Here is a 26780-nt window from a genome sequence, read left to right on the forward strand (position 1 = left end):
GGGGACTTACTTTGGAGCTATATCAGAGCCTTGCTGCATGAGCGAGCCGATGGTGAACCAGAGCGAGTTCAGGAGCGTGAACTCGTTCTCGAGGACCTCGGATTGCGCGTTGCAGGGGTGCGGATTCTCCCACTCGTAAGGGCTGAACCTGCAGACACGTCAAAGGAAGGACTTGGGGTTAGATGCTGGACTCCTGTGTGATCAAAGGCCCGAATTCACCGACTATGAGCGGCCTCCCGTCTGCCCGTCTCGACGGGATCCCACCGCTGTCACCAACGGAGAACATATTCAAAATCGGCTCTGATAAAAGAACGGCCCAAATCATCCGTTCCCTCATCCATCGATCAACGTCGGGATAATGGGACAGGTGTGAGCTGTGAGCCCAGCGTTTTTTTTTTTTTTTTCTTCTTCTTATTCTATATCTTGAGAACTTCTTTCAATTCATACAATTTTCTCCTCAATCCAATAAACCTCGAGCTCAGGCATCGATTGAAAAACCTACCGGAACCTTTGCTCCCTGAGCCAAGTCCTCTTTTCCCAACTTTATCCGATAAGCGAGCTACTGCGCCCATTTAACGAACGGACCAATGAAAGATTCGCGTGGGTTATTAACAGGTTTTTTTTTTATAATCTATATCCGATTTCTACTTCAATTCGACCTATCGCACGAATTTGGAATCGATGTTGTGAATTCAGTTCTCCTCCTCGTGATGCTCAGTTGACTTGACCTGACATGAGGAAGTGTTCTCTTTGTTTCATTTTTTCAGACCTCTCGATTTTGGTGAACTTTTTGGAAGCTTGATTCGGTCCGAAGTTAGTTGTCTTCTAATTCAATCTAATGTCACTGAACGGAGAATGTAACTCCAAATCACGTACAATACTGTGTTACTCTATCTAACCAGTTCTTCCCAACATCAGGTCACCGTCCTTTATCATTCATAGCGCGAAGCTTTCCGTTGACGTGCGATTCTGCCAAGCTCCCGCGAAACATTATGGAGACCCAATATTGGAGGGCACGTGGAAGGAGGGGCGGGGGGAGGTTGGGGTAAACATGGGAGGGGTTGATAACTGCACGAAGAGATGCAAGACCATATTCTGAAGATGCGGTGCAGGGGTTGGACGGCCGGCTTACTTGGGCAAAATGTCGCATCCCTGTCGCATCAGAGACCCGATTGCGAACCACATGCAGTTGAGTAGCTTGAAACGGTTCTCAAGATGGTCCGGATTCGCGTTGCAAGGATGTGGATTGTACCACTCGTATGGCGTAAATCTAAACCAATCCAACTGCGTTTACTCCTGACGAACCATAATCGATTCGGCAAAAAGCTCAAGCACACAACCAAGGAAGACCTTCGGTCTCTTGGCTTTGTGTATATTCAACGGGAAATGAAAAAAAAAAACGTCTTGTGCGTATTACCGTGGAACGAAGTATGGAGAACCGTTTACTTGCCTGGCTAGTATGAAAAGCAGCACCGACACTCCGAGGTAAGCTGTTGCCATGTAAATCCACACGTCAAGACTCAACGGACTCAGAAACGAGAACAGGTTTGGTGGCTGCTTGATCGGCTTTCGGTAGAGTATACTTATTCCTGAAACGGAAGCAGAGACTGAGTTCAGGAAAACAGTATCGAGTGAATACAGTCGTCGAACACTCCGTAAGACGGTGGATAGTCGGAAGGCGGAAAAGGATCATTTTTACCGTCACAGCTGCAGGTCATTTCGATAATGCTCGATAGGAGTGAGGTACTGTGGATTCAAACGGTGGATTGACGGTATGATTGGGAGACACACAGCGAGTTTCACCGAGTACCAACCACTCAGCTTATCGTACAGATCGAAATACCAGGTATAGTGAGACCGACTTACCGAGGTTCATGAAAGGCATTGTGAAGTCAACCGCCTGTTCGCGGTCGTAGGTAATTGTCAAATCGGCAATAGCGAGATCGGCCTTCTGGTCGAGAAGCTCCTTCATCATCCCGTCCCACTCCTTCGTTTCTCTATTCAGAGAGCCGTACCGTCCGTCGGGAACCAGTCTAAAGGTGTAATTGAATCCGAGTATACGAGATATCTCGTGTATCAAGTCGATACCGTACCCCTCGAACTGCGCGTTTCCGGTTAACTTTTCGCTGGAATCCTTCCTCATGCAGTATGGAGAACTCTGCGAACAAGGATGCGGAATACATGGAACCGTCCAACACACTCTACGCTTCACAATAACGACTGCTGAAAAGTTGGCACTCCTTCCTAAAGCAATTAGTGAATTCATGACTGGCTTCTGGCCAGTGGAACATCTCCGGCAAAAAGTGGCCCGATGATCCCACCTACTCATCTGCGTCAGAGACGCACTCTGCCTCTCATCACGGATAAAGTTCTCACGAGATTTGCTCATCCGGGTATAACCTGCATCGCCAACTTTTCTAGGCTTGTTAAAAAACTTCACTCTGCACTCAGTCCACGTTCGTTCCTTCCAGTCCTCCAGCCAGTTTTCAACCGGGAAAAAGTTCTTTGGATAAAAGTATACGTGGATGCAAAAGTCCGGTACGGGAATCCCCGGTTATTCAAAGTACTTGAAAAAATAAATGTCAATATCACACAGCCACAGAACTGAGGATGAACTTAATTAAGGTGTCATGAAACGAATTATCTTATCAACTTGGTCTCTTTCCGATTTTGATCTCATCGCAAAGTGTTGAATATAGTCACTAAGACTCACTTTTGGTTGGGAATATTCGTCCCACAACACCTTAAGATGATCAAAACAACATATCCAATTTCGACAACTCGAAATAAAGTACCCGATAATCTTTTCTTAAGCGACTCTCAATCTCTAGCAGTAAGTAAAATCTGTTCGGCACTAACCAATATCGTTGTCACGACGAAGGTTTTGTTCTGCAGGCTTTCCACGATCTGAGTATAGACGTCACCGTAGGTCCTTGTGAAGTTTACACCTTCGGTACTGTTCCACGTGCCGATTTTTTTCAGACCCTCTTTGCTGTTGAGCTCGATGATATCGAGGACAAAATCGGACCTGAAGCCCTGATGATCGAACTTGATGACTCCAGTCAGACCGCGCATCTCGACCTGTTGACAACCGAAAAGAATCGACGATAAATGTAATTTCTCTCTTATTTTTCATTCATTATCACTCCTCCGGCACTTACGATCTTCATGTAATTAATCAGCGAGTAACCGTGCGGCCAAGTATCGACCGACTCACATGACAGAGGCTTTATGTCGATTTGCTGGGAGGTGTCAAGGTCGTGGAGAGCCTTAGCAAAAAGGTGAACGGCGTCGTACATCAGCGCGGTTTCCGTCTGTGGCATAAATATCGGCGACTGATTAGATGCGAGCAATTTTCAAGCCTTTAAAATTGTAAAAGCACGGCTTTTCTATCGTTCTTCTGCTTCTTTTGCCTCTTGAGTTGTGGGCAGGTAATTCCGAGAGAAAGTTTCACCTCCTTTTTATTCTATTTTCTTAGGTTAATTGGGGCGCAACGAATTAGGGAAGAGGTGAAACTTTTTTTTTGTTATGCAAACAATAAACTTTCGTCGGTATAGTTTTGCAGGCCAGAAGTATATTTCGAAATGTCTTTTTTTCAACTGGTGCTGGTTCAGTTTCATCGTTCAAGTGGCTAAATTCGTTTGATCATTTCATGAGTGATTATGGTTTTGCAGTCTTGAGTATTTAATGAAATTATAGGATATTCCACGTCAAATCGGACGGTCGATTTCACTAACCCACTTTAATATGATTACCCTTCCACACAATCGAAGTACTTATTGAAAGGATAAACTTCGAATTTCTTCAGATTTTTTCGACACATAATTTCTTCACGACAACTCATCCAATAAATTAATTTCGACAATGCTTTGATTTTTCCTTCCTATGTAGCTTAAACCCTGGACGACGTGTGAAAAAAGTTATTTCACAAAAATTTTAGGTTCAGTTATGAACTTCTGAAGAGAATTTTTTCGGATTTTTTATAGCCCGTTTCAGTGTAGTTTTTATACAAAATGCGCGCAAATTATTTGTAACTGAAAAGTGCCGTGATCGAATGGGTTACAATTTACACACAGCGTGTGTTTTTCAACGCGAAAGGTTCTCTGAAAACTTTATAGTGGGCGGTGGAGTGGTTCAGAAGATATATCAGCAAATATTCACACAGTGGCGAGAATTCGATTCAAACTTCGCGCCGCGGCAAGATGTTTGCTTATCCTGCGCGTGGCGCTGCTGCGCACTCGAGCGCGATCCTCAATTGTTACGCGTGTTGTTTATAACTTCGGTCGTCAACTTTTTCTCGAGGAGTATACTTCGGTCTGTTATTTATCACGGTTCCTGACATAATACGTGAATTCCGTACCGCCGGACAATATTTTTTGAGCATATTCATCCGAGGTAAGAATTCAACGATGTGTGTAACTTATACGATTCATACCGCCACATTACAGTACGTATGGACGAGAAATTTCACAGTTCCACGTCAACTGTTACTTGTAACTTTTCAAATACTTTTCCTCCCACTAAGAAACTTATAGACAATCTTTCGTATTGATAAAGACATGCTGTGTAAAAATTTCAGCCAGTTCGATTAGGGCACTATTTTACAACAGAAGATTTTCGAAGCTTTTCGTCAAAACTGTACTTTAACGGGGCACGCAAGATCGCACAAAATTATTTTTAGAAATTTCATACAAAGATGCAAAACTTTTTGTATATGTCATTTGAATTTCAAGCTACGTTAACTTGAGGAAATGAGAAATTGATAAAAGCTGATTTTTCGACTAGCTGTGGTTAGAAAACGTTTGGTCAGCAAAATCTGTAAAAATTCAGATTTGATGTTTTCAATACGAACTTCAAGTGAGTAAAAGGTGAAAACATCAAAAGTGGTCAGGGAAAAACTCGCGCTTTTTCGTTTGATTTGATGTGAAATCCCTCTTATACAAGCTTGATGAATTTCAATGACGATAATGATAGCAATAACAGTAATAGAGATGATTGTGCTGGGTATAATGAACAAAAAAAACAAAAACAAATGAAATCCTTTTTTACTGCAAAGAAATTTTCACCATGTCTTACCTTTATGAATGTCAGGTTGTCCTGGCACGTTGAAAATGTATACGTGAAACATGAAACAAAAAGCGACGGAATACGGTTAGTAACAAGCAGAGCGAAATTCCAACAAGATTATGTAACTATACGTTTGTCTGAAAGAACATAAAAGGATACCAGAAACAGGTTGACGACATCTCTGTAAGTGTGTAATTCAACGGGCCATTGATATCACAATAGAAAACTGCATGAAACATTTCACTCGTATAATCAAACCAGTCAAAAGGATCGTAGATTATAAGTTTTTTTCGGGAGAGTTTGAACAATGGAACTTGATCACCTATAAATTATCATGGTATGATTTAGCCATGAATTATTCAGCTTCGTACCATGCATACCGAATCTGACGGTCAAATTCAAACCATTCTCTCTCACTGACCGGCAACTCGATCACAAATCATTACAGTACGGAACTCGATTCGGCGTGTGAGTGTGATTTAATTTTTTTTTTTGAAAAGATAAAATAACAGAATTCAAATTTCTCCGCTCACCGAAAACTCTACACACAATTAAATGATAAATTTTTCTTAGATTCGTCTGTTCTACCGTCTTTATACCGTGTCATTATCGGAGAAATCCAAAAATTTGAAACTATCAATACGTGTGGAATAGAAAATTGAGCACAGATCTGTAACCAAAAAACTGCACAGGCGTTTCTTTCTATACTCTTTCCGGAAAAGATACTCAAAAATTTCCATCGGGTCAGGTTTTTTCTTGAACTCGTGTTCGTAGTTTCATTTAGAGTGAAACTAACGTTCGAATAAAAATCTGATATTCTATTCTAGATTCTAAAAGTCCTATTCAAAAGTGATTTCTCATTTTCATTTAATATGTATTAGAGTTAGACTCAAGAGTAAATACAAACAGGGAAAGAGAAAATGGAAAGCGGAAGCGTTTTCGGAGAAGTATTAAACGACTAAAGAAAAGGTTTCATAGAAAAAAAGAATGAACGTGGAATGTTAGGTAAATTTCATGACGGAATTGTTTGTTTAATCTTATAAGAAATATCGTTTCCCCCATTGTAACGAAATAGTGCATTTTTCATTATTGTTATTCTTCCTTTTCATGCAAACACCTTGTATTTTATTGAGGAAAATGTAAGTCGTTGTTGGATTCGGTACGATCGAAAAGCTAATGTCAACCAAAAACATTCGATGAAACTGAAACAAAAAATTTTTTCGCAGACCTGTGCAGTGGTAAAAAAAAATTTGTCGTCAGTTTGAACGAGGAGAATAATGATGGCGTAGTATTTGCCTTTATCGATTGCGACGTGTAAGCGGTTTTGCAGGGTAAGCGGTTGTCATAGGAGAAGAGGACTGCAAGTATAATAAATATCGCAGTAGGTGGACGTAATAGAATGCGGAGAATGAGCCAGCAAGTAAGTTTCTTGGCGATGGACGGAATCTAGGCACGGATAAAACGACTATATGAGCTTGCGGAGCTTTAGCAGCGTGTGTGTAGAGAATCGCCGTTGTACGTGTACCGCATATTATATTACATTCGTGCTGAATTCCAGGACTTTGGTACACAATGCTACAATTTCAAAGTGCGCTCAAGCGTTTGAACGTCGAGCCCTCCTCGTCTTCTACCGCGCGTCTCTTATCCTCCGGCAGCTCTTTGCCTGCCGACTGATACCTACACCCCCTACATTGTATTCTCCTTATGCATACATGCATATTATTCGATTCCATTTAGGGAGGCGCTCAACGCAATTATATCCATATACGCAGAAGCTCGGCTGGCTCGCAATTGCCGATTTAGTAAATTAATCTGTCGTTTGACTCCTCACTCGTCATCGCAAGCATAGCCTTCTATATTTCCCATCGCAATCTTGACCAGCCGTTAAGGGGTTGAATGGGCTTTGAAGGTGAAGATAAAGGATACTTTTTTCTAATTTTTTTCAAAATTATAACAGAAGAATTGTTTTATTCGAACTATTATATTGAGCATGTGAAAGAACAACGTTTGGACAATATTTTGTTAAATGTTGATTGAAAAATTGTTGAATCAGGATATCGCTGTGGCCGCGATAACTCGTGATAGCTTAATCTGAAATCAAAATACCAAATATTTTCTGTCATACTGAGAAAAATTTCATTTCTTATAGTAACTCGAAAAATTGAGTAATACAGGTATCGTTGAAAAAACTGTTTGAATGTTGTTGGAATTACGAAAAACGAGGGACGCGTAAACATTTTGCGCTATTGTCGATCCTTTTTTGGTAATTGCAAGGTAATATCAGTTTCTGAGGTTTACTCTACTTTTTTAGTTACATAAGGCTTTAACGTCAATTTATTCTTCCACAAGCATTAAATTATTGCAACAGTTGCAAGAAAATCTAGCAACAGTGATCGTAATGAGAAAGAATAGTAACGGATACTAGACTTTTTGGTAACAGCTGGAAAACTAATTTTCATTTTCTACCTAGAACAATATTTTTCGATTGTGGTAAATTGAAATTTTAATTTTCGGCCGAGTTCTATGCAAAAAAGTGCGATCTTGAGTAAAATCTACACCATTTATTGCCTTGTCAAATAAGTTGTGATCGAAAACAAAAGTCCTTCGATCAGTATGACCCAAATAAAAGTTTCTTTGCATTTTCATCGAGCATTTGTGATTAATTCGTCGTTATAATTCCGTCATGATTGATGAAAAATTATGGAACGAGATCTTTTGAAGAGACACATATTAATTTACAGGTTTAATGATCCGGGGGTTGTAATTTGTATATAATAACAGCGATGCCGCTTTTCAGCGTTACCGTTAATCGATCATCTTTGCGCGCATTCAATCTCGAATGTTTAAATCTGTCCCGTCATCGCATCGTTGCCCCGAAAATTTTGTAGAATATTAAATTACAATTAAACGCTAATTATACGTTGATAATTAACTGCTGTAGAGATTATACATGTATATGTATACACGCGTGGTGTACACGTGTAATAATTACCTCCATGACTGTCTGGCTGTTCAACTCGCAGTATACAGCGTTGTACGCACCCGTGTTGCGTATAATTAATTATGCATTGTGTATAAATCACCCCTCGCACATCAGTCCAATCAACAGATTTTCGGTAAAACTACCAACTAGTCTCTGATGCGAATACACGTAGAAGGTGAATTTGACTATCGACCAATACTCTGAAAAAGTTTAGTGGGTTTTCATTACAAAGTCAACAAACTGTCCAATCAAAATTCTATGCAAGAAAATTCTTCACCGCCTTGGTTTTAAAGTAACGGATTGACGTTAATGCCGCGAAATTCACTAAACGTTACTGGTTCAACAGGAAACTCAATTCGTTAAATTTTTTGCAATTATAACTACCATGTGAAATGATTCGCATTAAAGCTTCACTCGGCTCTCTACCACTTTTGTAACGAGTGATTGAGCGCATTTTAATTTCATCACATTTTTTAATCAAGTTTTAATGAGTGGATAAATTAAATTCAACTATTATTCATTTCAATAATTATCAGTTCATTGCGAAGCTGAGTTCGATTGCACTGGATTTATGAAAATAATCAGTAATCAGTACTTAAGTGAGGTTCAATTACATATGAATTTGATACTCAACATTTGAATAATTCTTATATAATTTATATAAATCACGCCTTATTCGAATGTTACAAAATAATCACGTTTGACAATTCAATGGATAACAAATTGGAGAATTTCATTTACACTTGAATTTGTTGTTTGATGGGTACTTGATTTCATATTTCACTCGTAAATTCAACGGGTGGGTAATCAAGCGAAATACAAGTACTTGTGATTAAATACATTGCCAATGGGTCATTGATTTCATGTCCAGTTCAAATACCACGAGCTTATGCTTGGTAATTGATTTAAAATTGAACGGGCAATCGAGTGAGATTCAATAACGCATCAATTTTACGATGAATAGAAAATTAACTTCATGTAAAGTTCAAATACTGAGAGAATTGAGTTTGACAAGACATTTCCAAGTCAATGGGTACAAAAATATTAGAAAAATGCGTTTAACCGCCCGTTTACAATTCAACGGGTAATCAGGTAGAGTTCAACAACACTTGATCAATCACATATTCAATGGGTAGTCAACTCCAAGTCTGCCTCGAACACCACAACGTTTTGTTTGGTAACTCATTCAAAATTCCAGGTATAATCAAATGAGGTTCAATGACACATGAATTTTACATTCAACGGGTAGTTGACTCGTAAAATTGAAATATACGAATCTTGAGTTTCACGAGACATTTTCAAGTCAATGGGTATAAAAATATTAGAAAGATGCGTGTAACGGCCCGTTTACAATTCAATAGGTAATCAAGCGGAGTTCAATGAAACACAATTAATCGAATATTCAATGGGTAGTCAGCTCCATGTTCGGTTCAAATACCGCAAAGCTGCGTTTGATGACCTAGCATTTAAAACTCAACGGGTAGACGAGCGGAGAAGTTCAGTAAGTATCGCCTTGCCTCATCGACTGGATAACGGTGCTCGATATCCCGCACGGTGAACCCATTTCCACAACGTTATCGGGAACGCGAATTCTCGGCGTGTCTACGTACCGAATCCCAAAGTTCACCTGCGGGTCGCCACTCGTCATTCTAGGTGTACGCCTAACGGGATTACCTTCGCCCCATTACCCTTCGCAGTGTGTGCGACACGTCGAAACGCAACGAGACTGCAGAGACTGGGTTTGGCGGGTGCTACGGCCGGTCGGGCGTTTGTTGCGGTAATTATTTGTCCTCTTCGCTCACCCGAGTTTCACGTTTGTCGCTACCGGTAAGCGGTGAGGCGTGTTTCACACCACTTAAACGCCGTCGCCGTTCCACCGTGTTCCTTCCAGGATAGAGACACTCGCTCTGCCGCTACGAACCGGAATGAATTTACCTACTTCGGAGGCCAGGGAGAATACTCTCGAGGATTTTGGCACACGGGACTTCCCCACCGCAACCTGATTTCAAACTCCCGCTTCAACAGCTCTATAATTCATCGTGACATAGAAACTTTTGGAATTAATCAAACCTTGAAGATTGATCAATATGATACCCGAACGATGATACGAACTGAGTTAACGATACGGCATCAAGGATCAATAGCTGCGATATTCAAATCAATCGGGCTGAATTGAATTCTGCAAATAGCAACACCCGTTCGAAGTAGAATAAAACATTGGAAACTCATTGAATTTTCAAGAAATTGACAAGTTTTGTTTTTTTTTTTTTTTTCTCTAGGGCGAAGAACTTTCCGTCTCTCGAAAATTTTAATCACCCTGAGCTTCGTTTTTCCACAAAGTTTCTCATTCAATGACAACAACATTGTATGAAGAATCGATACAGCCAATGATTGATAAAATCTTGATAAGATAGAAATCAATCAAGATCAGTTTCACTTCATCGATCTTCAACACGTAATTTTTCAAATACTTGAACCAGAATATATACGTCCTGTAAAGAACCTCGCCGTGACAAAGAACCGTGAGAAAATTTCGCGTCGCGCCACGGTCATCGTTGCTGAACTTAAAACCTCAATGGATATGATCGATTATTTTCTTCGAACTTCGAAAGCAGAAATCGTCGGAAATATCGGCTAAAATTTGAAGAGAGAATTATTTTAAAATATATTTCGAAATAAGTTGCTATATGGAATTTAAGGAAGAGAGAATATTTCGACCAGAAACAGAGAGAGAGAGGAGAAGAAAAAAAAAAGTAGAATGAATAAAAGTGGAAAAAGTGTACAAAAGAAGTTTTCACTATTTTTCGGCCTTTTTTTTTTCATCGAGTACAAAGACACTTTTAAATTCAACTGTGATCGGAAAATTGATAGAAAAAAAAAAGAAAAAAACAATGGATTGCAGCGACGCTCGTCTGTGCGCAAATATTGACAGCTGCCATCTAAAAAAAGTTAACAAATTTCCCGGACAACAAGATGCCTGATGTTAAAAGAAAAAACTTGCAACGCGATATCGAACTGAATACATCGTACGAGTGTTGGGATGTAATTGCCGGACTTAATCAGATATTATTACGTGGGCGAAATTATCTTGCGGAGAATCGAAAGGTTTTTCTTTCATACCGTTCCCGAATTCCGTCGAGTTTTTTTATGAAAATATTTGTTTTATACGCGAATAAACGTAGAGTCGAGTAAAAGTTAGAGGTCTCGGCCCGGCAACTTATGGAAATTTCGGGGCAGGCATCCGTCTCGTTTTTCTCTTCTTTACTTTTCCCATTTTCTTTCTTTTTTTTTCTCTCTTCTCCCCCCCTTTCCTCACTCTCTCTCTCTCTCTCTCTCTCTCTCTCTCTCTCTCTCTCTGTTTCTTTCCTTCCGTCCTTACTCTCAGAAAGGAATGCCGGGGGTTGCTGGCGTACCGAATTGCGCACGCTTCTTGTCAAGCAGCAGGCATAGGCTTAAGTCCGCAGTGAGAGGATACGGGGCTGAAGCGATCTAGATAAAAGCTTCGCCGGCAGATTTCTTTTATTTATACATCAAAACCCACCTACCGATTTTACACAGGTATATATACGTGTCTTGAAACAACCGGCCCCCGCGAAATTTCCTGATACGCGTTCAGCCGTAAAGAGGAATAAGAAAAAAAAAAATTACGATACTCCGAATACATTTATGTCAATTTGTTTCGCTAACGACAACCTCCTGCTGTTCAAAAATTCACGAATTTTCGGAAAGATTGCGTTCAAAAATTTCACTACGTTAACGATAAATAGAGAACGTCAAAAATCTTGTACCTAACGATACTTTACCAACAGTTTTTGAAAATCTTGCAAACGTGAGCTCATTTCACACAACTTATACAGTAGCATTTATTTCGTGAATTCTGTGATTTCTATCAATTTTCGATGAACGACTGAGCAATCGAGCTGATTTTCTTGTCGAAAAAAAAAAAATAGGTACACTACAAATATCGTTAGTCTTAACGGGAGTTTTTTTTTTTATTGAACGCAGAAAATAGGGGGCGGAGGGGGGGGGGGGGAGGGGGGAAGAGTGGAAGGAGTCGTGAAGAAAGAGATTTGAGTTCGCGAGGTAACAATTGAGTATTTGAATGAAATTTTTTTCCAATTTTAGGGGTACATAATGCAGTGCAAGCCAAAATAATGAGGACGTATTTTTTGTTTTTCGTTAAAAGTAATAATTTTTCATGTTATAGGTGATTGAATTTCACTGATTTTAATATATATATATAGAGATATATCTTAACATGGGTGACGTCGCAATGTTATAGTTTTCAATCTGTTATATTAATGGCAATTTTGATTCAATCGTAAAAATAAAAAATACGTTCAAAATATTTTTTTCCAATCTACAAGAATATGAAATAAAAAAATTTCATTCAAATAGTCAGTTGGCGGTGAAAATGTCGTTTCTGTGAGAGCGCACACATGTATATATATATATATATATATACGTATGTAACGAAATGTAATATTCCTCGAGTATAAGACGTAACGTAAAAGAAACGGCAGGTCGAAAGTCAAGAATGATGAAAGAACACATGCATAAAACAAAAAAAAAAGAATAAAAGAACAGTAACGATAAAAAGAAGTTTGGAGAAGTTTTTTGCTCGCGCCGTAATCACTGTACCAGAAACTGTGCAGCTGCGCTGACTCTTGCGGGGAAAATCACGGGTCAAAACCATTCGGGAAATGGAAAGAAAAACGTAGCGAGTGGGAAAAGCGACGATACAGGGAATATGAGGCTCGCCCAAGTCAACCAGATGTTTCACACATCCTCGACCACTCGAAACAAAGTAATTTTTTTCCTCCCTCTCACTTACTCTCTCGTATCGTTTCTATCACACTTCTGTTCACCTTTTTCGTAATTTTTTCTTTCTCCTTTTCCGTTTTATTTTTTTATCTTATTATTTTTTCTTTTCTTTTTTTTCCCTCTCGATCACATCCGGGCAACAGATGCCGCGATGCGAATATCACCGAATGTTTGTATCGAGATAAGAACTAGCCGTTAGGGCTAAAATAACGGTCGCAATATCGATGTGGGGTGAATTATTATTATCTATCGTATCGCTGAAACTCGTTTGTTCTGAATTTACTTTTTCCGAACGACTCGAGGTAAGAATTTGAAGAAAAAAAAAGAAATATATTATCACAGTGTAGAGCAAAAATTTTTAACGCAAATTTTGTGGCATTGGATGTATTGAACGATACGTTTGGTGACTTTATTTTTTAAAAACAAATGAAATTTTCTCGATAGCAAATAAATCGTTGCTATCTACACTGATTTTAAAAAGAATATCGACTGAGATTGATTTCTTAAAGGAAAGAGAAAGGATAATAACGAATAAAAAAAGCGTGTTCAATATATGAGAATTTAAATAAATTAGCGTCAGCGAGCTGGTCGTGTGGAATTTTTTACAATCGTATAACAGATGAACAGGAAGCATCGGTGAAATAATATTAAATTCGTGTACCTACTGATAAATTTTTCTGCGTCCTGTGCGTATAAACTTTATGCATTAGTTCTAAATTTATGTGTGATGCTGCTGCAGTAACGATCTGGTGAATCTTTTTCGCTAACAGGCAACATTTTTGGTCCTGATTTACAAATTTTTTGTACGTATTTTTATGTGAAATTAGAAAAAAAAGAGAGAGAAATTGAAATTGGTCCTGATTTATAAATTGTTTGTACTTATTTTTGTACGGGATTAGAGAAAAGGAGAAAAATTTGATACGTCATAAACAATTGTTTCGAAACCTAATTTCTCCGTTGTTGGGTTGAAAATATTAAATTTGTATCGATCTCATTATCTCGGGTATCTGACAATCGTTGGCATGAGGCACCGTTTTTTTCAACATTTATCGAACAAAATTCTAGAAACAACTATTATTGATTACAAAGCATTGCCGATACATGATCTGTAAAACAAAAATTTGAGTTTGGAAAATCGAAGAGTCTCGTGCCATTCGTTCAATTTTTCTCAGTCACCGATATAAATTTCGTATTAATCGAACATGTTTTCGCTGAGAAACTGGGTTTTCAATATTCCAAGTGTAAAAGTCGTGTTTGATTTTCACTTAAAACAAACGAATGCGATGCAGGTAATAATATAGAATTATTGAATCTCCAAGTGAGGCTTGCGAGCGGAGTTCATTAAGTTTCAGAATTGGGATCAACGAGCGCGTCTCGAGCGAGTTGAAGACTGATTAACGATATCGGTTCACTTCTTCGTTAAGATATATGCACATATACACATACCGGGGCAATCTCTTGAAGCTTGAAAATCAACCGCGCATGCGCCAAATAATTCAATCTCATTGGCCGGCGAAATCTTCCAGCAGCGATATTCTTGTCTGAGATGCAGGCCGTCCAACGTACACAAAATGTGTACGTTTGAATTTTCAAAGAGCATAAGCATTAAATTCCGAACGTTCTTTGAAGGATCGACTTTCCGAACCAATAACAAATGCCTCCGAAACCTTTCCGAGTCACTACCTCAATTATTTAAGATTCTAACCTCGAAAATTCGTATCAACTACATCGCCGCCAGAAACAAAGTTTGACAGCTGAAACTCGGGTTGGCCAACCTGCGCGAACAGCCGATAAAACTCGCGCATGCGCGGTTGATATTCAACTTTCGAGAGCTTCTACCGGTATATAAAATATATATCGACCGAACATCCGTGATGCAAATCTAGATAACTGCACGCTGCACGTGTAAATGCGGGGTGATGCAGTCGTCGCGCCATCCAATCTACCCCTCATTATCAATCAGGTCAGGGTTTCCACCCCTCGATGTATGCGTACATCCCATCCCATTTCATCGGGCTCCCTCCATTTCCGACGCGATTTCACCCAGCGCCGATTGCAGGAAGGATGCTGATCCAGATCAAACTGCATAGGCAATTACCTCATCCTGAATCGTATCCTTGACTGGATTATGTACTTATCGAGGGGGTTGTATGTACATCTGTTTCACGGAGTAGTCGATTCGTCTATCGGGTTCATCATTTTCAGAATATGAAAAAGATTATTGATTTTTACTACAACTCGAAAAAATGGCCTCGGAGATTTTGCAATGTAACGATTCGAATATACCCGCTAAATGGTGAAAAAGAGAGGCGATGAGAGTTTGACACCTCGTGTGTTTCTTTATCAGTTTCGTCTATCTTCGCAAGAAGCGGCTCTCTTGGTCAACGACTCTCTTGGAGGAACGACTATCAAATAGGTATCTTAGTACGTAAGAAAATGATAACAATTGATACTTTAGCCACATAAATTGATAATGTATCGCCTCGTTCGTGAAAGTAAGAAGACAAAAACCGATCGCGAGAAAAAATAATCCATTGTACTCGATTAATCGAGAGAAAGCGATCGATTCAATCTAACGTGAATTATCATTGATCATTCTTACCCCGAAGTGAAAGTTCCGCGGACTTTCGACTATCCGGAAGTTAGTTGAGCCTCTCGTTTTTCCTGTCAAACTTTGAGGATCCACGTGTGACGGATCACCGTCAGGACATTTGAGCAGCGATGTTACACCGTCAGCCATACATAAATTTGAATCCAGGAACGAGACACCCGGTAGTTTCGACGCGGCGTTGAAAAGCATGAATATGTATACGCGTATCCCAACTCGCGATGGGCGATGGGGGATATTCGTGCTTAATTATCAAGTTTAGCAGCCGAAGTCAAGCAAGTTTGTTGCGGGAGGGCAAAAGAGCTGCCGGGAGTTTGGCTTAACCCTTGGCGAAGCTTTCACTCTCGCGCTGCGAGCAACGCCGGAGCGCAAGCGCGATTTTCGGAGCTTTCAACCCCCGTGAGATGCGCTTACACGCCTAATTTAATCGCTTGAAAAGAAATAACCTTCGGCCCCGTCAAACCAGAAAATGTCACTGATATTACGTCGCGAGTGTGGTTATTTTATTTTGGCTTGACCCGAGGTTATTCAAGTTTAGAAATTTCGTGTTATTCTAATCGCGGAATAGAGCTTTCGAAAATTCGTGGAATATAACTGACGATAAAATTCGTTTATGTTGCAATAAAGCTGAGCTTTTGCGATCATCCTGTTACTCGAATTTCGAGCGTTGATTGGCGTCATTCGAGCTTATTCAATTTTCGAAATTACTGGCGAAATAGAACTGTCCGAAATTCGTGAAAGATAACACAGGCCTGCGATGGTTTTCCCCTGACAAAATTGATTTATAACTTCTATGAGTATTTGATACGATTATATGAAAAAAAAAAAACATTCAAAAAATTCTATGGCGTAAGTTTTCTGAGAATTTTATTTCTTCCTGTCTTCTTAGTACCAGTAGAGTTAACTTCCAATTTCTGTGCCGATTATACGTATTTACGGTAGTGTTGATGTTTAAATATTCATCCACCTTCGCTAGTTGTTGTTTACGGTGATTTTAAACATATTTAGAGCTACGTAAGTACGAGAGAAAAAGATCGAACATGAGTTTTAAAGAAAGTAGAAAAAGATATCACAAGTCTGTTCGATTCATCAAGTCTCTCAAGTCTTGTTTGAAACTAACGCTGTTCATTTTATAACCAAACATTCAGTTTTGTATTCGTTATATTTTATTTCTCCATAAAAATTGTTCAAAAATGTGTAAAAATGCATATATCTTGCATAAAAATACCTCTCGATGTGACGTAAAATGACTACCGCTACAGTTTAATTCATCGTACCTGAATACCTAAAAAAAAAAAAAAAAAACGTTATTATTTTACGGGGAAATTGAAATTTATATTTCTCAGGTCTTTGTAATCGACGCTGAATATCACGTCTGTTTCTAAAAAGCTGATCTTTTTCGATAATCCCGGCGAACCAGAGCTTCCCAAAATTAATGTCAAATATTGTGTCTATTGAAAAAAAGCTAATCTTTTTTGACAATCCTGTTACTTAACGTTTGACTTATCCTCGTTTGATTACAAGCTCAAAGCTCCTTGCTGCGGATTCGGTTTCACGTATGAAACTCGACGCGCTTATTTGGCTCTTCGGATGCTCCTCACGCGGTATTTGCATTTTTATGAGAATACCTAAGCGAAGCGAAGCGCAGCCGCTAAGCAAAACAGAAAATTGAACTTCCACCGGGCTTTTGAATAGGTAATATCCAATTATCGCGTCTTTTCAATTTACCCACAAGTCCCCAAACCCCCGTATCACCTTCTCTCAATGTGATAGAACGCTAAACGCAGCTTCGATTCACTCGGCTATATTTACCAACGATCGTTAATCATTCAATGGAAATTCATGTTCCAACGGCAGAGTCCACTGCTATACTATTCGTCGGTTTGCTTTTGTAATGCCTACACATATTTCCGTTCTACAAACTATCCGCCAACAACGACGTATAACATGATATCTACCTCTAAAAATAGTTTCAAATCTTACATACACGGAATTCATAATGTCAAAACGGTATTTTCTGATTCGAACGAATATCGAGAAAAAATTCTGTCATCAATCTAAGTAAAATTCTCACAATTCCAAATTTCGAAACGAGAAGAAATAAATAGCAGGCACAAATGAATCCGTGCTTTTTAAAAACATTCGATTAATTCCTATCTGCGCGCGCTTTTCCTTCTTTTTTTCTTGTTTTTTCGTGTTTTTTTTTTTTTTTTTGTAAACTATATTAAAGTTCGAATCAACATATCCTGCATGTTGAATGTTTTTACGTTTGTGTATACGGAAGGAGAGCAGCTACAAATTCGAAGGCGGATGTTCCGCGTAAATTACGAAAAGTAACACGTACAAAATATTACATGCAGAGTTGTTTTGAAGTCGCGTTTCACTCGGGCAAATATTGAAAGCAATTTCCGTCTCTACACCGGCTGCAGCAACATAACGTCCGTACTGAACATCTGCACGATACGTGCACATCCGTACGTGTGTATGAAAATATTATGCCTGTGTAGATATGCATCTAGCGTAAAAGCATCGGCTAATTTGACCCGTGTAACGCAGATGTGAATGCACGGCGAGTTTCACCTTCTTTTTCATATAAAATGCAAAGAAAAACGAGATGAAAGAGTAAAACCCTTCGAAAAAATAAAATCACGTAGAAACGATGCTGCTAAAAGAAAATATATCGACATTTTTCTTTCATTCGTTCAATTGAACGATGTGTTCGTTCAATTAGGTATAATGTACGTACATATTTTTTTTACAAGCGCAATGTTTATATAAGAATCGGTGAAAGATTTTTTTTAGTCGAAATATCGCGACGCTTGCAATATATGCACGGTTAGAAAAAAAAAAAAAAAATGTCCCATCAGGTCTACTAATATTTTTGGATTGATTTAACCATTTCAAAATGTACTACTCACTGAAAGAAAAAATACCAATAATAATAACATAACATAAAATGCAACAAATAACTTGAATAAAAGTCGATCTGTTGGGACATTATGTTGTTAAATTTTTCCAACAGTGTAATTACAGTTACGGAGAGAAGATTTTTCCAAAATTCCAAGTCATTTCCTCCTTTTTTTTGTTTTTTGAATCATTGTACTAACATGTTTGGACCGGAATTATTGTTCGACCGTTTTCCGTTTGAATTTGCAATACTGGTAGGTACCACGCGTTGTGCGGGATTCACACCGTCAGCCAAACGAGATGGAACTTTTCCTGTGTTTCGTTCTTTTCACCCCGAGCCCATTTCCTACCTTATTAGTGTTTTGGCCCATGTCGAGCTTTCGGCCATAGCGCTGCTCGCCGTAGATCCAATCACGGACGACCTTCTGAAGCTCCGGCTTTTCCGGGTCAACCAATCGGAAGGCAGTAATATTGGTACCGCCATACTTGAATTCTTCCAGGTCAACGCTATGCAGGTCCTGCAAAAGGATGGAACGTCTTAGTGCCTCTTCCTCGTTTCCTTTATGAATACTTTTCGCCGCCGCGGGCTTTTCGACTTGGACCTTCGCGCCGATCGGCATCGACGAGCAACAAAATTTCTAAGCAATTTCAAAAACATCGATCGAACGATCTGCACAGGAATTAAATTTCTCCTCCCTTTCACAGATAAGATCCAAGTACACCGCTTGCGGAATATTCGAATTCCGAAATTGGAACAAGCGAGCCTTCTACATTAAACAACAAGAAGGAAGAAGTGAAAAAAAAAAATAGATAAGAGGTCAATTTGGCTGACCTTGATGAGGCTAGCTTAAGAACTTTCCGCTAGGAGGCGTTTCGAACCCATGAAACATTGCCAAATAAATTTTTCTTATTTCAAAAAATACAAGATCAACAAAGTCCAGAATTTAGTTCGTTGTAAGCAAAATCGGTTGAGCCATCCTCGAGACGTCGACGTTTTTTATTTCTTTTTTTGTGTTTTCGTTAAAGTAACCCGAAAACTTTTTTTTTTGAAAAACAATGGTTACACAGGAACACGCAGCTGATGTCAGTCAAAAAATGGTCGGAAGTAGTTCTTTGAACCTTAATTGAACGTAATTATCTAGTGAAAACTAAACGTTTTATTTTCGAGGTGATTTAACCTTTAGCTGGCACTTTCGGATCGTTCGCCAAGTAAGGATTTTTAATCGAGACTTTCGTAAGTTGAAAGTTCGAAAATGTACGTTGAAAAAGTAAAATCTTAAAATTATAGATTATTATTGCGACCTTTTTTATCTTGTATCTGGTTATTGTTTTCTTTTTTTTTTTTTTTTGGCATGGTTTTTGGATAAGAAACGATGTCCCAGGTGAAAAAAAATATTCATTTTTATTCATAGCAGTCTGAAATTTATATGAGTATACAAACCACATGAGTGTGAATTTTTTTTTTTTGACTTTCCCGTCTCACTCCTGCTACTCCCGTTACTTCTAGATCTATATCTCATGACAGTAAAAGTCATGAAACGTGAAATCGAGGAGCTTGCTAGTGCAAAAAACGGTCTCTCAGTAGTTTTTGTTTACTTTAAAACGTATCTCCTCCATCAATACCTGATATCAAGATTTGCCGATTTTTTCGCATGTTCTATCGACTATTTCAAACATCTTTGAGCATGAATCTTGCGAAATTCTTTTTCATTAAAAAATAACGAATTATTTTTCGACGTGGGACGTCACTTCTTATCCAAAACCATGCACAAAAAAAAAAAGTAATAGTAACAATCAGCAGCCATTTAGCACATATGTATCATAGGGTTAGAATTTCCCCTCAAGTGAATACCCCTAAAGAAAATTCAAGTCAAAATATTAAATCGCTCCGTTATACGACCTAAGGTGCCAGGAATTTTATACCAGATAAAGGTACTAGCTAAAGGTTCAGTAACATTCCCTTCTCTTTTTTTACAAAACAAAAAAAAAAAACAAGAGGCTGACACGGACGAATGAATTACCCAACTTGTTGTCTTTTTCCGAACGTCCCGCGCGAAACGATTTAATGGAAAGGCGGCTAACCCTGTTAGAGGGTTGTCTATATCGCCGGGCTTGTACGTTGTTCGAACCACGTTGGAAAAAAAATCTCATTTCTAGAAGCGGAAGCTTGTAGTTCGGATCGGCCGACACACGGCACGAACTGAATGCCAACTTGATGGATGTAGACCATCGGTTTTCCGTCGCTGCCCCCCCCCCCTTCCTCCCCCCTCCGAGACGTCTCAACGTCTCAACTAAAATTCTAAGCTCCTCGTATAACCGTCACTTGTGCGTCCGTGTTTGCGTGCTTGCACATTTGGTGTCCCTGGCGGCCTTTTATGAGATGGAAGACTCGAGAAACTTCTCGGGAAACGTGAGATAAAGAGAACACCCGGGAGTGAAGGAATGGGATGAATTTTCAGAAATGATATTATGGTCCGGATGATGTGTCTGTGATGCAAAATTGATACGGTGCAACGAGTTTGCTCGGTGAGGTTGGAAGAACTATGGATAACTTGGAGCATAGAACAAGCTTTCGGAGAAGAGGTGAAACACTAAGAGTGAATTGGACTTGGGAGATGCGAGATATATCTTCTTTGGGCGATGTGAGAGAAAAATTGAAAACGGACAGCATATGAGAGTTTTAATGTTGTATGGATGTTCATCGAATTGTGATGTTTCTAAAGAGCAAAATTGACACGACAACACAAGTTTACATTGGCGAGTTGGAAACGATAGGCATAATTTCGAGGATGGGAGTAATTAACTGGTTCACTGGTAATGGCTACTGTATGGCCGGAAAGGAAGTGCCACAACTGGTAATGATTTTTATGATGACATCTTGAATATCTTTGTCAATTTGTAACGGATTTGCATCAGACTTGGTATGCCCATGCTGTTTGAGACACTGATTACGAATTTGAACTGAAAATTTGAAAATTCGACATAGAGGAACCAATCAATGGTGGAAGTAAAAAGAAAACTGGAGTGTAACGTCCTATCGCAACCTCACCGTAGAGCACTCTGAAATCGTGGTTATATTTCACCAACTAAACATGGAGGTATCAGTCATGATAAAATACCGTTGGTCACTCGATGTCACTATATTGGATCCACCATTTCGAACTCTGAAATGTCGAGTTGAGATTCGTAATCAGCAAGCTCGAAAATCCCCGAGTACCGAGTTTCGTTTGAATGAACGGACTTTTTGGATTTTGTCCAGTATCTTAGATCCGCAATTTCGAATCTTGAAATTCCGAGTTCATATTTGTAATCAACTTTACCCAATTGGACGCCATGGTGCCAAGGTTCCACGTTGAATAAAAAATAATTAGCATTCACCAGTTTTCGAACCAACCATCGATTTCGAGTCCACCAGTGAATCGGTGAACGAAAAACAAAAGCCGGGGGTGATTTTGAGAAAATATGGCAAAACATGTCGGCTGGCAGTTTTCCAAAGAGAGGTGAACGTTGGCGTTGAAATTAACCCCGACAGCCTACTCGACTAAATTTCAATTTAGATCCATTAAAATGTAAATGAGCAAGCGGTGGGTGGAAATTTGTGGTAGAGTAGTTCCTCGCTTTGTTCGACCGGCTGGCGATACCCGGAGTGTTAGTCGAAGCGATGACACGGCAGGCGATTGAGCACGGACAAACACCGGTATGCAAGATCAACCCGTGTATACCCGTTCGAGACAATAGAGATGGAGACCCTCTCATCGCGCCTTGTGCAAATCGTTTTCTATCTCGCGACCTCCGGACAATCAACGGGGGTAATTAACGCCTGCCGCGGCGAACGAATTGCAGCAGTCGAGACTGCAGTCGTGTCAAACCTATGTCACCCTTCAGAACAAGTGAAACGTTCAAAGTAACAAAGATTCTGAAATGGAAGACGCCAATTTCAACAAAATCGGAGATTAAGTTTTCCTAACCGAGTGCGGAAAATATCAGATTTCCTCACTAGTGCGGGAATCACCTGCTTTACGCACTAGTGCGGGAATAGCCTGTTTTGCGCACTAGATGCGGAATATACTGTTTCAATGTTTTTTTCATCGTCAGCAAATGACCCTTCGGCGACCCGGGATTGTGTCAAATTTTTTTTAAACTGAAACTCTCCCAGTTAGACGCTCACCAGAGAAGTTATAAGATAGCTGTGGTAGTCGCTCATCATCCCTATCTGCTGCGCCTGCTTCAGGACCTCGTATATCCTGTCCGTAGAACAGTCAAGGACTATGTGAGACTCGGCCGAGTTCTTGATCTGCTTTAGAAGCGGTCTGAAACAGCAAGACAGGAATTGTTTGGTTAAATTTGAAAGCTCGAGTCCAAGTGCTTTCAAGTTCCGCGACAAGACCAGAGGAAGAATCTGGCTTCATTTGACGTCACGTCCTTCCAGAAATGAACAAAACCGTCGTGAACGTTATCTGCACGATTTCGTAGCCAGGCGTTCTTGCAGAAGAAATTGGCGGGTCTGAGACCACCGGCATTCGCATTTTGGCGCGTTACCTTGGCAGATTCGGGTGGAGAATATGTTCTGGAAATGCAATATAACACGGGGATTTAACCAACGGTTCACCGGATAGTTCGTTGGAATGAATTTACGCCCGTTTAGCTACGGGCACGTTCTTCCAGGACGATCCTCGTCGCATTCTTGAGGTCCTCGGGTCGTTGCGTATACCTAAAACTGGACAAATCGCACTCTAAGGCTATTACTTTCGTAATTCCTCCCGAGGGACGGATCACGGCTTTTCTGGAGTTCGTTTTGCGCCGTTGACTCGTTTCAAATCACGCCCAGGATCCAAAGCTAAGGATAAAACGCCACGATTTTTGTAAGCTTTACAGAATGAGGCTGAAATCTGAGTTAAAAAAAAATTTGTATACAATAATGATACACTTTTTCACATGAAATAAGAAATTTTCGAATAATTTTCTCAGTACAACTAAGACAAAAATTTCATTTAAATTCAAAGCGATGATCAAAGTCGAGTAGCTTGGGTGTTCAGAGGTTGAACCAGGCATCACGTTGAACGCCAGGCCTCGAGTATTAACAGTAATAATTGTTGTTTAGTGGCTCACGTCGGATGCTTGGTTGATTAATAACCGTGACGAGGGCTGACAAGTTTTGCGGTATGTAGAGAACGTGCGAAAGTTTATACAAAGGACTCGCTTCAGTGGTTGAACTCAATTCGACGCTATGAAATGCGAAGACTTGATCGCAAGTCTGCAAATTTCTTCCCCAATCCTGCTTCCTGCATTATATATTCAAAAATCCGATCGGGATTTCATCAATCTTTGTAAATCTCGTTGGATTTATTGCAAACGGATTGCAAAAAGTTGTTGAAACGATTATCGAAACATTGATCAGATATTCTGACAAGTCATAATACCAATGCTGCCACATGCAGATTGTTTTTGATTCGCTGTTAAACTTGAAGAAGTTGAGCGGGTGGAGGCGGGTTAACGATGTTGAAAAATCCATAAGCAGAATTGAACACGTGCCAGATGCCAGAAGCTGCGACGTAACCGAATTCGAGGGCAATGGGAATCGATAACTTTTGACATCGTGGCAGATGAGGCCTGAAATATGGAGGATAAGGTGGATATTTTGCGACAATCGCGACATAGCTTCGCTCATTTTTCATCAGGATAATGCAAAGTTGCGCAATGCCGAGCCATCAGCTTGAATATCGCCCGTTACGAAGTTCCGTCCCACTTGCATCGCGGGTGAAATTGCTAAACAAACGATGCACTCTTGTTTAATGGAACAAGGGAACCAGCTTCTCGCGATTAATGGCGCATCAAGACTGCCCGGCTAGGTAGAAATACACCGAGGGTAACGTATCGCCACCGGGGAAATAGAACCCATTGATAAAGTCCTCGAATTACTTTTCTTCCCGCTATTATTCAACGGGAATATCTCTCGAGAAACAATTAAAATTTTTTTTTTACTACTCGTAGTTATAAACTGTGGAAAAGCTTAATGGATCAACAGGAAGCTTCGAAAATTCTTTATCCCCCTATTCGGTAGATAAGATGAAAGTTTATTTATTAATCGTATTTTATTTATTATGTACTGACATTATTTTCAGCTGTCAAACGGGCGTGTCTATGAAGTTTTGCAATTTCTTGGCTTTCAAGCTATACGTGATCGTGAAAGCTTCTTTCAATTTTGTTGATCCAGTATCTCGATGGTGTTGCAGTTTCAAAAATTTAGAGTTCCGTAACTTTTTGAATTCCTGAGTACCGTATACGGTTATTTCATACCAATATTTCTAAGGTTTTTTTAAACACTCGTTGAAGTTGAAAATTCGCACACACTGCTAGGATTTGTTTATATCAATACACACAATTAGACCGAAACTTCGATTCCTTCTCCATCCGAAGGCTGGCAAATAAAAAACCTCTTTCAGTCTGAAACCCACATCTAAGAATTCGGTTTTATTGATTCTCTGATTTTTCACGATCTCAAATTTTTTCACCTCTCACCATCTACACCGTAAGTTTCTCAAAATTCCTTACATTAAATCCATTCACTTTACGATCCGATCGCTAGAAAAGTTCCAAATTTTTTTCCTCATCTCACCGGGATGCGGAAGGAAAAAGCTAAGAGCAATTCGCGTGTCGAGTTGAGAAATTATCGTCGTCCGGAAATCGGAAGTGCAACTTGCTGAGATAGCCAATATATACCTACACATACACATAGTGCACAAAGTGCCGTTCGACGATGAAGAAAAAAGATCAATACCGAATGGGTGAGGGTGATGAAGATCAAGGATGACATCGTTCCTAGATCGTAAATGTTAATAGCCCTGAATGGTTTCGCAAAAATCGGGGGTGGAATCGTTATATAGATTTCGCATTTGGCAAGGCACTAAGTCGCTAGCTAGTCACCGTGGCTCCGGGAGATCGTCGAGGGATGAAACTGTACTTTCCGAAGCTCGTAATCATCCAGCAAACGGGGGGGGGGGACGAGCGAAAGGGCGAAGGAAAAGGGGGGCTGCCGCCAACTTTTCGCCAACGCTTCGGGCTGATTCCTGGGGGCCAAGTTCGCGAAGCGTGGCAGGCAAACAATGGACTCTTACAATTACAGCATCCCTCCCCCCTCGTTCCCCCCTTCACAACCCCCCCCCCCCCCCCTCTCTCTCTCTCTCTCTCTCTCCCTCTGTGCGTTGCGCTTGTGTTTGTACTCGGTTCTCTTGGCACTCGCGGAAACCGCACACGCCAACTATCAATTCACCCGCCGCCAGCCCTTTTGTCCCTCTTCGCCTGATCGTTATTGTTAGCTAATCCTCGGGATAAATCACTGCGTCTGTTACAGCTGCGGTGTAACTCCTTTGACCCCTCTCATTCACCTCAGAGTTTCACCTAAGTAACCGCGTCGAATCAATAAGCAACCTCTCCGACGTAATCTTTGGAACGTTGACACGATGGTATTTCTCGATGATGATGCTTTGTCTCACTCTTTTTTGGTTTTGCATAGCTTGAAAGCGCAAGCTCAAACTCTTGGATATATTTACCATGGAAATATTACACTGCCAGCTGAACTTAGGTCAAGTACATTTTCACACTGTAACGCGTAATTATTAAAGTAAGTGCGTGAGATGCATCTTACCGATCTTCTTCGTTTTGCGATATGTTTTAGTTCATACAAAAACATTGGACGCTTGTTTTTTTTCAAGTGCCAACTCGGCTGTTTTACGGGTAGAAATCACCCCTCGAGTGGTAAGGTTTAAAATAAAGAATACAAGCTGACAGGATAAAAACACCGCTCGTATTATCGATTATTGAATAATGTCCGACGGATTTTTTCGAAAAAAATTTACTCTCGGAGTGACTTCAGCAAAGTTTTCACCCCAAACGATGGTAAAACCGAAAACGAATAAAAATGATAGTCTACTCGGTTCAGGTAATGAATTAAATGACTCAGCAAACTCGGATGAAAAAATATCTGCAAACTATTTTCAGTCCATGGTGTAATCGTGTCAAAGAAACAAAAAATAAACAAAAATCATAGACTTCTACGATTGATTTTAGAAAAACATTTGCAACGTTAAAGTCAATTGATTTACTGAGCTCAAATTTTTATCGAATTCCAACTTCAGGGTTCCGGAAAAATTAAAGTGAAACTTTTTAATTTCAGTTACAGTCTCTACTCGAATGACTCATTGACTCATTATTACGATGAACTCCTCAACGTATCGCAAAGAAACGACGGTGAAGGATGAATTTGTATAGAATGAGGCGAAGGGCGAAGAATCTCTGTTTAGTCAAACAACAAAATCCGCGAAGAGGTGACCCCGGCTTATCTTTAAAGCCAGGAGCAGGATGCTCGACCCCGTCGAGGACCGAGTGCCAAAA

General features: G+C 39.9%; 1 protein-coding gene across 6 annotated transcripts in view; it reads right to left on the minus strand.

Moving 5' to 3' along the window:
* KaiR1D (Kainate-type ionotropic glutamate receptor subunit 1D) overlaps positions 1-26780 on the minus strand; it is a 259204-nt gene that overhangs the window by 8518 nt on the left and 223906 nt on the right. For 5 of the 6 annotated variants that reach the window (XM_046633891.2, XM_046633894.2, XM_046633889.2 and 2 more), the window contains exons 6-13: positions 22558-22699; positions 18740-18907; positions 5077-5097; positions 3162-3314; positions 2860-3081; positions 1867-2158; positions 1451-1589; positions 11-148 (exon numbers count right to left, since the gene is read on the minus strand). In XM_046633891.2, the coding sequence (XP_046489847.1) occupies positions 11-148; positions 1451-1589; positions 1867-2158; positions 2860-3081; positions 3162-3314; positions 5077-5097; positions 18740-18907; positions 22558-22699 (1275 nt within the window). Of the gene's footprint in view, positions 1-10; positions 149-1132; positions 1271-1450; positions 1590-1866; positions 2159-2859; positions 3082-3161; positions 3315-5076; positions 5098-18739; positions 18908-22557; positions 22700-26780 lie in introns of all 6 variants that reach the window. The other variant, XM_046633890.2, reaches the window with a different exon arrangement.

This window comes from Neodiprion pinetum, chromosome 7 (genome assembly GCF_021155775.2).
Source record: "Neodiprion pinetum isolate iyNeoPine1 chromosome 7, iyNeoPine1.2, whole genome shotgun sequence".
NCBI lineage: Eukaryota > Metazoa > Arthropoda > Insecta > Hymenoptera > Diprionidae > Neodiprion > Neodiprion pinetum.